Here is a 16,799-nt window from a genome sequence, read left to right as displayed (position 1 = left end):
TGAGTTTTCTTTTCTTGCATATTCCAAAGAAGGAATGATAGGAAGTCAGAGGGTTCATCAGAAGCAAGAGGCTGCCATGCTCCAGGCAGCTTAGTGGTGAACAATGAAAAGAGAATATTGGTTAAATGAATGGGTTCTGGTCCTTGTTCATCTCATTAACTTCCTGTGTGAGCCTGGGCAAGTCTCTTCTCCTCTCTCGGTATGTTTATATTACATGTTTATGACAGTTGAACTACAAATCTTTAGGACCCTTCCAGCTCTTTGAATCAGTGGTGATCCGATCTGGTTCTACCTTGGCCTGACTGCAAACCACTGTGTAATTTACAGAAAAATCTAATTTTCCATAAAACGAAGAGATATCATGTGTTTAAAGATAACAGATCAAAATATAACACTTGCTTCTCTGTTATATATTTAGCTGCAAAGATATTCTGCAGAGAATCAGGGCATTATACCCTTAAGAAATAGGCATTTATTATAGGTCACAGCCAAGGGTGGGCACAATTTTCTTTGGTGACTTCACAACTGCATTAAGATCTATTTATGCCTTCATTATGGTGTCAGTCAGGCATTCTCCCTGGAAGAGGTGCTGTGTAAGCAGTAGTGACTCATCTGCATTAATCTCCTTCTAATATTTCCTGGGGGCAAGAAATGAATTGTTAGTTTTACTTTGATGGTTTTTATGTCATTGCATTATTAAAAGGGTAGCAGTGATTCAATTCTAGACCATTAGTTTGTCATTTTCTCTGTGATTCTTGCAAATGTGCTTCTTACATAAGAAAAATACCAAAGACTTTATTCTCCATAGCAGCCTTCGTGAAATTCATTTATTTCAAGACCACAGTGTAGATTAATGCCTCCACGAGTAGTTCTGACCAAGAGACAGGAAGAGAAAGGCTGAAAAACCTGTGAAGTATATCCACTTAGAAAGTTTGGGAATGAAAAGGAATTTTTTTTTATGAAAAATGTTCAGAAACACTGATTTCTACAAAGAAGTAAGTGAATTAAACACAATTGAAACAACTAAAAACACATCTGTGTGGACGACATGCAGACTCAGGACAGTACAATTTACACACCAATGCCAGATGTCATCAGAAACGGTGGACACACAGATTTGCTCATTAAGCAAGATAGTGCAAATATGCATTTATTTACCATGGCCACGGCATAGGTAGCCATAATCTGATTGAAGCAAAAGAGGAAAATCACTCAACCTGTCAACTTGAACTTTTGAGTACTGGGTTAATGTGTTTCCAGTGGAATGATTCTCCTGTCATTTTTGGAAAGTCATGGCCAAAGCCCACATTGTCTGATGGGAGGAAACCCCCAGGGTGTAAAGAAACATTACACATTTTTCAAATTGAGGTTAGTTTTGGAAAATTATAAAATACTGTTTTTAAAAAGCACAGTTTTGCTTTAAGTTAATATAAATGGCAGTACCAAAATAAAGTTAACTGAATCAGAGTAAAATACAGCATTTGGTGTTCCTCTAACATCATAGAGATCAGAAAAATTGGAAGGTACACCTTGCTCGCTGGCAGGATTTTCAACATGGTCCATTTCCTAAAACCTTCATGTTAGCTTTCCTCAAGAGCAGCCTTATTGAGTGCAAGCACATATTTGTACATAGGCCCAGACACACACGCTATTATAATTTATACACAATAACTAATCTACCTTCTTCTTCTTTTTAAATGTATTTATAATGACGATGCTACCAATTTAGAATAACTCTCCTTTTATCTGCATTATCAAGAATTGTGATTATCCAGGCTGAAAATTTGAAAATATATTTTCTTCCCCCCCCACCCCAAATTTGTGAATTTACTTAAATTTCTAAATATCTCTTATTCTGGAGAACAATATATAAACAGAAGCCAATTTTTGCAGCAATGTTAGAATTGTAGTTTTGGCAGGCATATTTAACAGAAAACACAAAACTAGATAATCACCTTCTTCTTTCTAATGTTCTAGCATTAACCTTCCCAACCCACGAGATGAAACAACCAGCCTCATATTGCTCTTCATTGATAACTTCCTCAAAGAACATAAAACCCAACTATGTTACATTGGATGCTTAACACAAACAAACAAAATAACTCAGCCTACTAATCATGTTACTCAAACCTAATTTTATAGCTGAAAATTGGGCAGCTTATTAAAAAAAATAGAATTGATTTCAGAGGCCTTCAGCCCATTTCTTTGTTCATTTAATATTTGTTTCTCTTTTTCTTTCACCTAAGAGACTAACTTTTCCAACAATCATTACTACTATTTTCATTTCATTGGCTCAAAATTACATGCAACAATGACTCCCTGATTGTTGCCAGTTATTAATACTGCAAGGGCTGATGCTGTCACACTTTCCAGGGCATAATACTGCACAGAACCATACAAGATCTCCTGTTTCATTTGAGGTCATTCTTCCCCCACCCTTGCATTCTTAGCCATGAATTGAGGTGCTCCTGCAAGGGTTATCAATCCCTTCTCAGAAACAATTTCTGAGCTCTCCTTTTCACCTGATCAGAACCAAGCTTGCTTGTGACAGTACGACTCCAGAAGAAGTTACTCATGGAAAATACCATTTGTCCACTCTCCGTGGAGACACATGCCCAGCCAATCTCCTTCCACTATTCCATGTCAAAAAGAGCAAAGCACCTGCAACATGTGCTCTAAACTTGGGTCTGGTGCTGGGTCTCTGCAAAGGGAATGTGGAGGCCGGCGAGGCTGAGCTCCCCCACACTCTCGTAGTCACTCATGGCTACTTCAGAATCCTCAAAGCCACAGTTGGCCGATACATCCGAGGATGAGGTGCCTCTGGAATTGTGCAAGGACAGAGACACACTGTCTGTTGGGCCTGTGGCCTCTGTGCCCTGGTTCATGCTCATGGCAAAAGTACTAAATTCACAGCTGGCAGGTGGGCCCACTAAATCCGTTTCGTTGGGAAATGGGTGAGGGGGGAGGTACTGGCTAGGATGAAACTGGGGCCTCCTCCTGCAGTCTGGGCTCAGTGTGCTGGCCAGTGAGACAGGCTGGGAGGGTGGTAGGGCCTCATATTGGTCCGGGAAGTCCTCAGGAAGTGGTGGGGGCAGCTGGTCCTGACTCAAGAACTCTTCTTCATGAGGGGGTGGATATTCGCTATCAATGTCATAGCCGCCCAGGTAGTAATCACTCTCCAATTCCCGTGTGCTGCCCTGGTGTGCAGACCCTCCATCCTGGTTCTCATAGTTGGGCACTTCCTCTATGTCTGACAGGCGGGCTCCTGGCATCCAGTCAGAGGTGTCCCAGTGATAGGCTGTGAGAGAAACACCATGACAGTTAGTTTCCTCCAGAGTGGAGCTGGGGTAGGGCTGGGAAAGAAACAGAGATGGGATATGACATGCAATTCTTAATATCCAGGAGACCCTCAGAAGCCAGGATTACCTACATGCTTCTTACAAGGGTTCTCAGGGCCAACCATGCTCTGACCCAGGGAGAACAAGGCAATGACAATTGGAGAGATGGTGCCTGGTTGCAGCAGAGCCTCACACTCAGCCATGGCATGAGAGGTGACAGCAAGGGTTTGCTGAGGGAGCATAGTCCTAGGACCCTTGACCCCAACCCCACTCCCTCTTCCTCTCCACATGCTATATGCATAGCCAGGCTGGCAGCATGCTTGCAGAGAGAGATGGATCCACTGCAATGTGGACCACAGAAGGCAAGGAGGTGCGCAGGCAGAGGGATGAGGCTGCAGAGGAATGCTGGTGGAGCTTTCACCTCCAGAACTGAGCACACAGGACGCCTGAAACATGCGAAATTCCAAGAGAGGAACTCAGCAAAGATAGAGGGAGAGGGACAGAGATTGGGGGTAAGAATGAACTCAGCAATGCAAAAAATGCATAAATAAAATGTTATGCTGGGGTTGTGGCACAGTCACCTCGGTTGTAGTTCTGTCCTTGGTCCATGACAGACACTGTTTAAATACAAAGTGAAAAGTAAATCTGACAGTTCAAGTCATGTCAAGGGAAATAAAGCAGAACATTTTAAGAGACTTGAAAAAAAAGATGATCCTAGAGAACTATGGGCTCAATTATGTTATATGCATGTACAGACATATCACAATGAGACTCACTATTCTGTATAGTTAATATCAACCAATAAGAAAGGTTTTCTTCAAAAGAAAAGAATGATGGGCTATGACTAGCTTTTTAAAAATTTCCCCATTCAGAAGATAAAAAGGTAATTCCCATATATGTCATATCCTAATTTTATTAAATTACTAATAAAAGTTACTAATTGAAACTAATTCCCATAGTATGGTGATTTCACAAATATCTCCAACTCACAGTAGGTGCTCAATAAATACATGTTGAATATAAGAATGAATTTAATATTAATTTGGATTCCAATTAATTGTGTACCCATCTTTGGAAGGGATTTTATAAGAAGAGTAACCCACATGTTTAAAAATCATGAACAAGATTTTTTTCAAAAGTGTTAAATCTATTCTAATTCATAGAAAAGCACCCCAAATCTTAAAATCCCCTGAGTATTGCTCCCTCTGTTTATTAAAATCATCCCTGATATAAATTAACAAGGAAGCAAAATTTTTAAAATGATAATTCTTTATACAAAGACATGCTAAGGAAGAAAATAAAGTAAATACCTTCATTTTCTATAGTGTCAACTACATTGTTGACAAGCTGAATGACAGTCACTATGGATGCTTGTGGCAGGAAGAAGAAGATGGGAGGGAGGGGAAGGACACCTTCAGGTTAGTAGTGTATTTTAAACACATGTTAAATTCTTTTAACAACAACAACACAACAACAATAACAACAGGTGCAGCACACAAACACACTCTCTGCAATCTGACCCTTAGGGAATATGTCAGTAGATAGACACTTTCATCTAGGGGGTCCTGGGGATTGTTGGAAGGGAAGAGAAACAGCAGCAAGTCCTGGGGCAGTCGTCCTGAAAAGCATGATTGGCAGGGATTGCTGGGTCATAAATTCACACCTCATGGCCCAGTAAAATCAATCTAGGAAGGCAGTGGCTCATCAAGCTCATGCTAATTTCTCATTAGCAACTCCCAAAGGCTCTCAGAGAAAGACCTCACTATTCCAGGGATAATTAGTTGTTGGTCAATCATGCTGCTCCAAACCCAATAACCTTTGCAGACCTGATGGCTTCACACTCATGATGTGATGCTACTGATAGCCCAGACCAACTCAAGGCCCAGCTCCTGATGCCAAGGCTTGGACAAAAGTCAGCAACTGGTCTCTCAAATAGACTAAAGAAGGAGATCCTGTGATCTATTTGGTTGCTTTAGGGACTGACACCCACAGTTTCTTGAGAGTTAACTTGGCATAAAAAATTTGATGAAGGTTTCTACACCACCTGTCTGTATCAAGATTAGTCTAGAATGTTAAACATCAAAAGGCAAGTATGGGGCCTTAAGAGCCTGTGATAACAGTCCATCAGGCATTGTTACTGGTGCTGCTGCCTGGAGTTTGAAAACTGTTTATTCTTGGAGTTTATGTAAAATGCAAACTAGTTACAGTTAGTCTTCTGACTGGGGATGAGAAATGCAGGATGCACAGAGGCAAACAAAGGTCAAAAGTCTGTGCCCTTGATCTGAGAAGGGTCAGGAGAAATCTACTATCATAGGGGCTTGTTATCCCAGTTTACAGATAGACTGAGGCTTAGGTACTTCTCAGGATGGCCAGGTCCTGAGCAAGGAGGTGAAACAGATTGGGGGTAGGGTGGTAAAAGGAGACTATTATATTTTCATGATTGCTTCTCTGATCTTGGAGCTCACCTGCTTCTGCATTCACCTTAGAGGCAAGGACTGTGCCATTTTCAGATTGTACTTCTGTTATAAAATGCACATAAAATGACTCAGCACACAGAAAAAAAACCAGCAAGAGTTCATGGGGTGAATGATAACATAACTTAATGTATCCAATTTTTGTACTGCAGGGAAAATGACCTAAGGTATAAACCAAGGTGAGTCTACCTGTTGCTGTGGATGACTATTTGAAATTATTCTCAGCTTGTCACCATATGGTAAACATTCACTACTTTATGACAGTTTCGACTTCCTCTTGAGCCCTATGAAGAACAACCCATCTTTTGGAGTTGGTTCCTCAGCTCAGAAAACCCAGTGCAGCATTCACACCCTCTCCATAGTACAGGTTCACAAGAGGTCATGGTGGCAGCTTTGGAGCCACCACAGCGGTCTGTGGACCTTAAGGACTTGCACACAGCATTCTGGGTGGTTGTGCATATTTCCAAGGAGCTGCTCCATAATTTTAAAGTAAGTCTCCAAAAGCCCAGGACCCCAAATTATTATAAGGAAGATTCAACTGAATGAAGATGTCACTGGTTCTATAGGAATGTAGTCTTATCTCCAGTAAAACTTCTCATGATGGGGAGGTTGGATATACAGTGAAAAGGTAAGATTTTAATTTTAACATAAAATTTTAAAAAAAGAAATAAATCAGCCTATTTGCTAAAAGGCATGCTTGGCATGAAGTAGATCTATCTGGAACCAAATCAAGGAGGACTCCTTACTGGAGGTCCAGGGGAACATTGTCAATCCCTGATGCAGATTCCTGGGTCTGCTCTGAGCTGCAGCTCAATAGAGCCACCTTTGGCAATGACACTCAACAATGAAGTTAATTAGAAAAGCTGGTGAACACACTCAAAACCCAAGAACACATCAAGAAACAAAGCCGGTCACATCAACCTCCCCTCAACCACTATCTTTCAGTGCAAAGGAAGCAGAACCCACCCTCCGGAACAAATCTGAAGACTCCTTACCATTGTCGTCACCAGAATCTGACTGAAAGGAGCTGAGGGATTGAACTTCAGAGTTGCTGCCTTTATTACTGCCTGCAAAGCAGGTCACTTCTCCCGGGTCATCAACCCCTTTGTCTTCACAGACAGCCAAAGAGAAAGCAAAAATGACACTGGTTACCTTGTGCATATTTTCAGTATGGCCCTCCTACCTCAACCTAGTTCACTTCTTGGGGCTCTTTCATTTGCTTGGAGAAAATAACTTAGCTGCACAATAGAAAATTGATTGTGCCATAGGGGGCCAAGGTCTGTCAATCAAGTGATTTACATTATGGATTTGAAACCTTTAACCCGTGGTAAATGAGCTTCCAAATAGCTGACAGCTGAAAGTAGCTGTTCCCTCCTCAAAGTGAAGCGACTTCATGAAGAGTGAAACGAGGATGAAGTGGCTACATTGCTCTTTGCCATTCAGACTGAATTTACATCATTTACATGAACCAAGGTGGTGTCAACACCAGGTTAAATGAGATTACTTTAAAAATAGGGGTATAAATATTTTATAGGCAGGAATGCAATTACATTTATCCTGGCTTCCATCTCTGGGGAGCAAGTGGAGTTTTAAGTTCTGCCTTCTAGAGGGCAGCGTGGTATCATTTTTGGGAATAACAATGTTCTGCACTGTCTGCAGGAGGGCAGTCAGCGGTATGGATGTGCGTTAGCCACATACTTCCTCCCTCTTTGCAGTACAAAGATAGCCTGGCCCCTACCCCCCACCACACACACACACACACACACACACTCACACACACACACACAACACCAGGACTACTTTCTTATTTGATAGACTAAAGGAAGCAATAAAAACAGCCCATATCTTGAGGTTGTCAAGTTCAAAATGAATTGGTTGCCCAGAGATCGTCTCACTAGCTAACTCTGCCTTGCTTAACAAAGAAGGAAATGTATTCAATAAAACCCAACAATACTTTGGGGGGAAATGTGAGTTTTGGCCTGAGGTGGATTCTGGAAATAAAGCTGTCACTTCACGAAGCCGGGGTGGAAAATGATCACCAGGAAAAGCTGCAAATCATCACGTAACACAGGGTACAAAGAGACTCAGACTTGTGATTAAGGAACAGTTGTTCTTCGTGGTCACAGAAATCACTGTTTTGTCCATAAAGGGTGATGTCAGGAGCAGGCAGGGTGGCTCTGCATCTGCTGTCAGATGTTGAAACCACAGCAAAATGATGAGTTGGATAAACAACTCATGTAAGTAGAGAGAGACACCAGGGAGAAATTCAACCCCCAACAGCCACACCACAAAATACGAAGATGTGACTTAGTAAAGCACAAGGTATACACAAGCTTAGCCCTGAACCACAAGAAATAAAATGACAAGTGGTCCGCACTGATGAATGAAGTGCTATGCATAAAACTCCTCTGTTCCTCCATTTATTCAAAACCCCCTCTGTCATTCCAAAAAAAAAAAAAAAAAAAAAAAAGGAAAAAAATGCCTTTTTGCTAGTGGACTGGCAATACTCTGGTAAAGCTTAACTCTACAGATAATTTGAGAGGGAACATATTTATGATTAAATCTAAAGGCAACTACTTAAAATAATAAGCATGCCTACAGAAAGACAGAATCAGCAGATGGCATGCTGGGGCAGCACTAGAGCAGAAAGATCTCATTCTTGGCCCCCATTTCTCATCAAGACATCCATTCTTTCCTCTTATTTTCCTCTCCATCCTTGCTGATGAAGCTCCAAAGAGCATCAGCAGAGTGAGGAACTTGAAGTACAGACTCCTCATTTGGCTAGTTATACGACTTTAGGCAAATTATGTCACTTACCTAAGCTATTTTTTTTCCCTCCATGAAAGGAAAAGCTAGTAATCGTGCCTTCCTGGTATAACAGCATTTAGCTGTGACCATCTAACCAGAAGACTCAGCACCCAGTAGTGGTGCTTTACCATAGTGTTCCTACCAAATCTCTTTATCCTTAATCCTTGCCTTCTGGCTTCTACTTTAACAGCTCCATGTTCAGCATATCATTGTTTCTTTGTTTTTGTTACCAAGGGTTGATTGAACCCAAGGGTACTTAACCACTGAGTTGCATCCCCATCCCCATCCCCTTTTATTTACTTATTTTTGAGACAGGGTCTCACTGAGTTGCTTAGGGCCTTGATAAATTGCTGAGGCTGGCTTTGAACTTGCAATCCTTCTGCCTCAGCCTTCTGAGCTGCTGGGATTACAGGCATGCACCGCTGCATCTGGCTTAGTTCAGCATATGTATTTTAATCCTGTATCTATCTCCTAGATGGTAGCTTAGTACTTCATACTGCTGACCTTACTGACCCTCTCTCTTGGTTTCTGCACAGCTGCCCTCTCCTCTTTTCTTCCTTGGTAAGTATGTGCCGCCCTTCCTATCCCTCAACTTCTGCCCACCACCCATAGGTAGGCATTTCCAAGGTCCTTTTGGAAGCCTGGTTTGACCACCCTCTCTGCTCTTGCTCCTTGGTAAGCTCACCCTCCTATACAGTCAACCATGTGGCGTGCAGTTGAAGTCTAAACATTCAACTCTAGTTTTGTCCTTCTACTTTACTCAAGTGTTCACTCTAGGACTAGAAATACTACCTTCTCCTAACCTTCCAGAACATACTTTGGGTATCACTTATGTGGCTAGCTTGTATTATGGTCAATGGTGCTGTACTCTGAAAAGAGCATGGATTGTAGGGATGCTGGCAGACCCAGATTGGAACCCTACCTGCCTCCTACTGGCTGTGACCTTGGACATGTGGTGTTACCCTTTCTCAGACTTATTTTCCCCCATCATAAATGAAACAGCGTGAACATTCCGTATTAGGACAGGCCACAGTGAATGCTCTGGTCATGTAGTTCTCCTTCCCTTCCCTTAATTTCTGTCATGATGCCAAGGCATTAGAGACTTCAGTTCAGGGGGAAAACAAAAGGAGCCACTGCCACTTCCTACTCACTTTCGGTTCCAGCATCCCAGCCATTCTTCCTAATGGAGTCGCAGTCAGAGCGGCAGGGCGACACAGCTGGAAGGTTGGGGGCCACACTGCACACGACTACACCCCGCCGGGCTGTCAGGATGCGGGGAGACTCTGGGTGAAACGTGGTCATCTCCTGGTGCTCTCCACCCAGTCCGTCCACGATCTTATCTAGGTTGCTCCTGGAGTCGCTCTGGAAGCAGGGGGTGTAGGCCATGGGACGCACGGGCACCTGCGGCGGCCCCACCTCCTGGTAGACGTTGCGGCCATCCCCACTGCCACGCAGGTTCCGGAACGGGATGCCATTGCTCTTGTTGAGCAGGGCCGCCGTGGCGGGGTCCTGCACCAGAGTGATGTTGTTGCGGGAGTAGTTCTTGCGGAAGACCTTTTTGCGGAAGACGATGAAGAGGACGACCAGGGTGAAGATGACAAAGAGGACGACTGCAATGCCGATGAGCTCTTCCTTGCCCACGTAGGAGTGGCCGGCCTGGATGTTGGGTACCACCACGGGGCGGAGCCCGCAGTACTGGCCCACGAAGCCCGGTGTGCAGTTGCAGAGGAAGGAGCCGAACATGTTGACACAGGAGCCGCCATTCTCACACTCCTCCCGCTCACACTCATTGATGTCCTCCTCACACCTTCAGCAACAAAACACACAGAAACCCCTCCCCAACATCAGAACCAGTAGACACAGCCTCTTGCACCAGAGCTCAAACAAAACAAAACAAAACAAAAGGTGTGTGTGTGTGTGTCGGGGGAGGACATCATTAAAAGACAAGAAAGCACCTCAAAGGTACAGGTGAAGAATGTGACATATAGGGTGTGTGTGTGTGTGGGAGGCAGTTCATTCAGGCATTTCTGTGCCCACAGCCTCCCACCCCCAAGTCATCATCTTGTGTAAAAGTATTCCTCCCAACCCTCTCTCTCAAGTCTTTGTCCCCTAGTGGGGTATAGTAGGGAAGAGGGTGCCAGGAGAGGAGCAGTTCAAAAAGAACCAACAGATGCTATGGAAAGGTACTGGGCTCCAAATTCTCCCAACCAGGTGCATGTCAGAATTTTAAACTACATAGGTTTAGAAAGGATAGACAATACATCACTCTCACATACTCCTGGGCCCCACAGTAACTGAGGCTGGCATAGGACCTCATAATCAAATACACCAATGTTTCTGCACAGAAACATAGATATTTGCACTGAATTAGAGAAATAAAGACTAGAAAGAACCTCAGAGTAGTTTTTAACAGGTTTTGCCATCAAATTAGTTTGCCATTTTAGTTCTCCAAGCTTTTGAGATGGTAGAATGAAGAACTGTGAATCTATATAGCCATTACAGAGTTTCTGGTGAGGAAAATATTTTGAGTTCTGATCTTTTCCTTTAATGGTTACAGTTATGTTTGGTCCCTCTGGGAAGCTGGGGATTGCAGGCTTAGGTGGGTGGGTGAATGGCTAACTTCCAGATTCTATGCTTATGTTAAAGACTAATATTAAGGCAGATTATCAGGAAGAAATTACTGAAGCATTCTAATGAAAAATAACTAAATCAATTTTATTCCCTTTAAAGCAATCCATGATTGGCTTTGAGTAGAATTATAAAACACATTTAAGTCTTACATTTCTTACTTCAACACTCTGAAAACATAGACCTTCTTTCCTCCTTTTCTCTGTTTTAGCAATTATTCTAATGTGTTCATTTAAAAGGCCCAATCACCTATATTTTTGGTAATCCACCTTTTAAAATGTAGCCAAACATCCCCAATTTGAACATATTGAGGCCAGGTCAGCCGGAAATTAGTTAGAATCACAAAGTATTTAAAAATAAATGCAGCTTTATTGCTTTAAATTACATCCAGCAATTCAAAGTCAGCTAAGTATTTCCTGGAAAAGTCCTCAGGAGATTTGCTCTAATGAATACATAAGACTGATCTGTAATTAGAGTATCACTTGCTTGATATTTTATATATATATATATATATATATATATATATATATACACACACACACACACACACAATGATCAAGGAAAGTGGAATTTTACTAAGAATTTAAAACATTCCCTTTCCATTTGGCACTTTAATTTCATTCATTTCTTGGAGGAAAAAAAAGGTTTGCAAAAGAAAGGTAAGGTTTAGTTTCTTAGAATGATCATAAAACATTGGCAGTAGAGTCTTATTAACGGATTAGAGAAAGGAGTAGTATATCTGACTCAGAATTATACTAGACATATTAGGTGGCATCAATGGCTTTCTTTACATTTTTCCCTAATAACAAAGTATATAGCAATTATAAATTTTTTGAAAAAATAGAGAAGTATAAAGTAAAAAAAATATGTAAATTACCCATTACCACACTACCCAGAGATAATCCCTACTAACCTTTTAATCACTTGAAAGCGCTCTTTATACATCAAGACATTAACCCTCTGCCTGCCCTATCTATCAGTGGTAAACATTTTATCCTGGTGAAGTGCTTACTGGTTTGTTTTCTTAGTAATAAGCAGCAGCATGGCAAGAGACTTTTACATAATCCCACTTACGTGACTCCGGTGAGTCCAGCTTTACAACTGCAAATGAAAGTGTTTCCTATTGGGTCACAGGATCCTCCATTACGGCAGGGGTTTGGGAAGCAGGCTGTGATCTCTGATTCACAGTTTCTCCCCGTGAACTGTGAGAGACAGGTACACTGGTAGCCTGAGGAAACAGAGCGCTTCATGAGTCAGGTGTGCCACTGGTGATGCTCAGAAGGCTTTGGGACTCAGCTGTAATATGTAACATTTTCTCCCAGTTCTCTGTTGAACAGTATCTTAAGCAGGGGCCAAATTCCAAAGATGATTAACAAATTAGTTATTTGGAATACATCTAGCCACAAAAATGCCAAGTTCCAATTTGAATTCCCTAGTGGTACACAAAAATTCACCTAATTAACCACATGCATGGATGTTGGAGAAAACTGTAAAAGATGCACAAAGAACAGATACCTACAGCAGACACCAAGATGGGGCACAAGGGAGTGTGTGTGTGTGTGTGTGTGTGTGTGTGTGTATGTGTGTGTGTGCCTGCGCGCTTGCGCTTGTGTGTGCACGCATGCATGCGGGCACACGGACAGGGGATGCTTTCTCCACCACACTGCTACTATAAACATCAGGACAATTCCAGATGGGAGTAGTGTTCTATGGGTTCCATGCTATCTACTTTATTGAGCCCCTCTCCTATCCCTGTGCCTTTTTTCTTTAGCCAAGAACTGAAAGCACCCCCTAAAGGGAAGTGGAGGGAAGGAAAGGTAAAATGAGGATATTTGTCAAATCAGTTGAGCCTCCGACTGACATATTCAGGGAGTACTGGAAGAATTCCAGTCTTCACCTAGCTTCCCTATTTAGGTCCTGATTTTTGTACTGTTTTTTTCTTTCTCTATTCATGAACCCATCATGCAGAAATAGTTAGTAATATCCCTACCACAAAGATTATTAAATATCAAATGAGGTAGCATTATGTAAAAGGAAACAGAATTATCTATCTCTCAGAGTAGGAAGGGATGAATAATTAGTAAGGGTATTCTTTTTTCCCTTCTTAAAAAGAACCCCAAATGTCCTATGTTTTCTTTCATATGTGGAAGCTAGAGAGGAAATAGAAAAAAGAGGGGAAGGTCTCATGAAAATCAAAGGGAAATCAGTAGAGAAAAGGGACCAAGGGGTAGAAGATACGGGGTGAGTGCTGGGGAGTGTTATTGACCAAATTATATTGTTATATTTTGTATTATAAAATATGTAACAAAAATGCCATCAGTATGTACAACTATAATGCATCAATAAGAAAATGGGGGTACCCCAAGATTCACTTTTATCCTTCTTGTTATTGTTGCTAAAGTTATACATGTGCATAATGAAGAGTCAGATCATTTTACATGTTTTGTTTTGTATAATGAAGCATTTAAATAACCTCAAGTAACTTGGGCATTCCTTTTATTTCCAATATTTCATTCTGTGAAATTTTAAAATTTTGTGGTTATTTTAGTCATAGGGATTTTCTATTGGCTTTCCACTGTGACTTTTATTTAAAGCTTTTGGCCCCACCTCATGGAGACATCTTTTGATAGCTCTACATCCCAATATATGATAACCTTGGTTGCATCAATAATCAGTATTGATAGTACTACAACTATAAATGCTGTTTACACTGTCATGTAGTGAACTTTGATTGTTTTAATTTTCATGCACAACTTTTTGTTTTTATTCTTTATGTGTCAACTTGGCTAGGTCACTGGTGCCCAGTTCTTTGGTTAAACACTAGTCTAGATGTTTCTGTGAAGGTATCTGTGTGTGTGCTAACATTTACAATTCATTACCTTTAAATAAAGCATGATGTAGGTGGATCTTGTCCATTCAGTTTGAGCCCTTAAGAAGAAGGAATTCTGCCTCAGACTGCAACATAGAAGAATCTTTCCTAAGTTTCCAGCCCATTGGCTGCTGTGTGATTTTGGAATTCATGACTGCAAAATCAACTCCTACATACATTTCTAGCCTGCCAGCCTACACTATAAGATTTGGCCTTGCCATCCTCTAAGTAAAGCAAGGGGATTTCTTAAAGTTAATCTTTCTCTCCATATATATTTGAGTTAGAGGATTTCCTTACTTGTTGGTTAATATTCACTTATAGGCTTATGTTGAAGAGTGGGTCACTGAGAACTAGAAATCTGGGGGAGGTTCTGAGCACATGAGAGGGGCTCATAAACTGTGAAACTGAGTCAGTATCTTTGGGTTGGCCGATTTCTCTAGAATTAATTCCTTTTATCACCTGCACAGAGGGAGGACAAAGGTCTGAAGTCCCATACTGGAAAGATTAGCTGGTGAAGGAGGAGGGATGGTTGTGGTGCTTTGCATCCAATGAACATCATGTTTATTTAAACCTTTCTGTGAAGCACAGTGCCAGATAATCTCTAGTTCTAAGACCCTGCCTTTCAGTAGTACGTGCAGTTTTGCCAGGAATTTGGGCAAATGGTTGCACGGGTATGCAGGCGGTGGGTAGGAATCCAGATAAGTTCTACCAGCTTCTTAAACAAACTTTTTGACTAATTCTTATTTTATGCCTGCTGTGGTTTGGATATGATTTAAGTGTGTCCTGAATGGTGCTTAAAACTTGGTCCCCAATGTGGAGATGCTAAGAGATGATAGAATCAAAAACTTAAATCATCATACTATGGTGAAATTTGCATTCCAATGTTTATAACAGCTGGTTAGGGAGCCACCCCAGGTGACCATCCACAGATGAATGGATAAAGATAATGTGGTGCATATATATACAGTGGAGTTCTACTCATCTATAAAGAAGAATGGAATTATGGTATTTCCTAGTAAATGGATGGAACTGGAGAATATCATTCTAAGTGAGATAAATCAGACTCAGAAAGTCAAGAAGCAAATGCTTTCCCTCATTATGTGGAAACTAGAGAGGAAAAAGTAATTTTTAAAAAGCAGATCTTACAAAATTGGAAGAGAGATCAATAGAGTAGAGGTAGGGGACCAAGGAAGAGGGAGGAAGGATGAGAAAGGCAAGAATGGGGGAATAAAATCAACCAAATTATGTTTTATGCATGTATGAATATATCACAGTGAATTCTATTTCTATGTCAAATTATAATGCACCAAAATGAAATACATATGTTCCCTGTTCTCTACTCTTCTGATCTTCCACAGATCAGGGAAAGGGAACAGGAAACTGGAAGAGGGTAGTGAAAAGGGAAGTACTGAAGAATGTATGGGAGCAAGTGATGTTGTGGGCATATGTGAGTTTGTATATGAATGTGTCACAATGAACTCCACTACTATGTGCAATTATAATACAGTAATAAAAACATGAAAAGGTGGGTCACAGTGAGATGTTAGGTCACTGAGGGATTGAAATTAAAAGTAAAAAATTACTATCATGATAGTTGGGTTGTGACAGCTATCACCACTATTTTTAAGTAGCCAATGAGGCTTTTTTTTTTTTTCCTAAGATCTTTTGCAAATACTGTAAAGAGCCATCCTCACTCTTATGTGCTGGGCTCTTGGGCTAACAATGTGGTTAAGGACTAATGTTGGGATTTTGTGAATTGATTGCTATAGATATAAGACAGTTGAAAATCTGTAGACTGAGACAGCGTGTACTCTCATGGATTTCAAAGAAGGCTGGCCTGAAGCCTGTGGGTAAGGAGGCAGTAGTCTAAGGTACACTTGATTCAAACTGTGCTGACTTAGGGTTATTTTTTCCAATTTGTGAAGTTTCCCTCCTTAATGGAATTGGGAATTTCTGAAAGCCCTTGGGATTGGGAAGAATGCTTCTTTGTGTCACCTGGCTAATTCTTGATCAGGAGTGGCATGTCATTTAGAGACAGAATGACCTGTGAGGATGCTTATATTCTTTCTTAGACTGAAGGATAGGGTGAGACTGGCACAGCACAGGAATGCACATCAATGAGTGAGGAGGGAGGAAATCCAGGAAGGGGCTAAAGCAACTTGGATAAATCATCCAGCTCCTATTTGGCAAACCTCTAACAATTTCTTAAATAAAACTCTTATCTCCTGATAGAGGGAAGCTGGGAGAAGACAGGGGCTAAGGAGAGGTAGTCTAGAAATAAGGAATATTTAAACCACTATCGAGGAAACTAGACACTACTATGAGTCATGGGACGCATCCTTATCCAAAGGCATAGAGGCAATCTGATGTCTCTATGCCTTGGAAAATGGGAATGTTAAAATGGGATATCACTTCTAGTGTGCTATTTCACTCGTGCACATTTCTTTCTGTATTTTGTTATTTTCATGATCTTTTTGTGGGACATCTAATACTATTGATACAGCAGCCAGCTTGACTGATTCACCTCCACATGAGTGCTTAAGTAATCAGTAGGGTTTTGCTGGAGCCAGTTCAGAGGTCCTGAGATATGACTGCTAGATACTGGGGAAACTGGCATTCCAGTTGTTAAACCACTGGTAGCCTAACATCAGACATGGTGCAAGTTTTTATTTATTTATGTAT

At 41.3% G+C, this 16,799-nt stretch overlaps 1 protein-coding gene across 2 annotated transcripts in view; it reads right to left on the bottom strand.

The window, feature by feature from the left end:
* Positions 1–2,675: 2,675 nt before the first annotated feature.
* Fat3 (FAT atypical cadherin 3) overlaps positions 2,676–16,799 on the bottom strand; it is a 484,288-nt gene continuing 470,164 nt past the window's right edge. Inside the window, exons 22-27 of one of the 2 annotated variants that reach the window (XM_077797747.1) lie at positions 12,323–12,476; positions 9,772–10,427; positions 6,808–6,921; positions 4,649–4,708; positions 3,920–3,955; positions 2,676–3,298 (exon numbers count right to left, since the gene is read on the bottom strand). In XM_077797747.1, coding sequence (XP_077653873.1) covers positions 2,676–3,298; positions 3,920–3,955; positions 4,649–4,708; positions 6,808–6,921; positions 9,772–10,427; positions 12,323–12,476 — 1,643 coding nt within the window. The remainder of the gene's footprint in view (positions 3,299–3,919; positions 3,956–4,648; positions 4,709–6,807; positions 6,922–9,771; positions 10,428–12,322; positions 12,477–16,799) is intronic. The other variant, XM_026396113.2, reaches the window with a different exon arrangement.

This window comes from Urocitellus parryii, chromosome 4 (assembly GCF_045843805.1).
Source record: "Urocitellus parryii isolate mUroPar1 chromosome 4, mUroPar1.hap1, whole genome shotgun sequence".
Classification (NCBI taxonomy): domain Eukaryota; kingdom Metazoa; phylum Chordata; class Mammalia; order Rodentia; family Sciuridae; genus Urocitellus; species Urocitellus parryii.
Note: the sequence above shows the minus strand (reverse complement) of the source record. Positions and strands in the feature narration are given on the sequence as shown.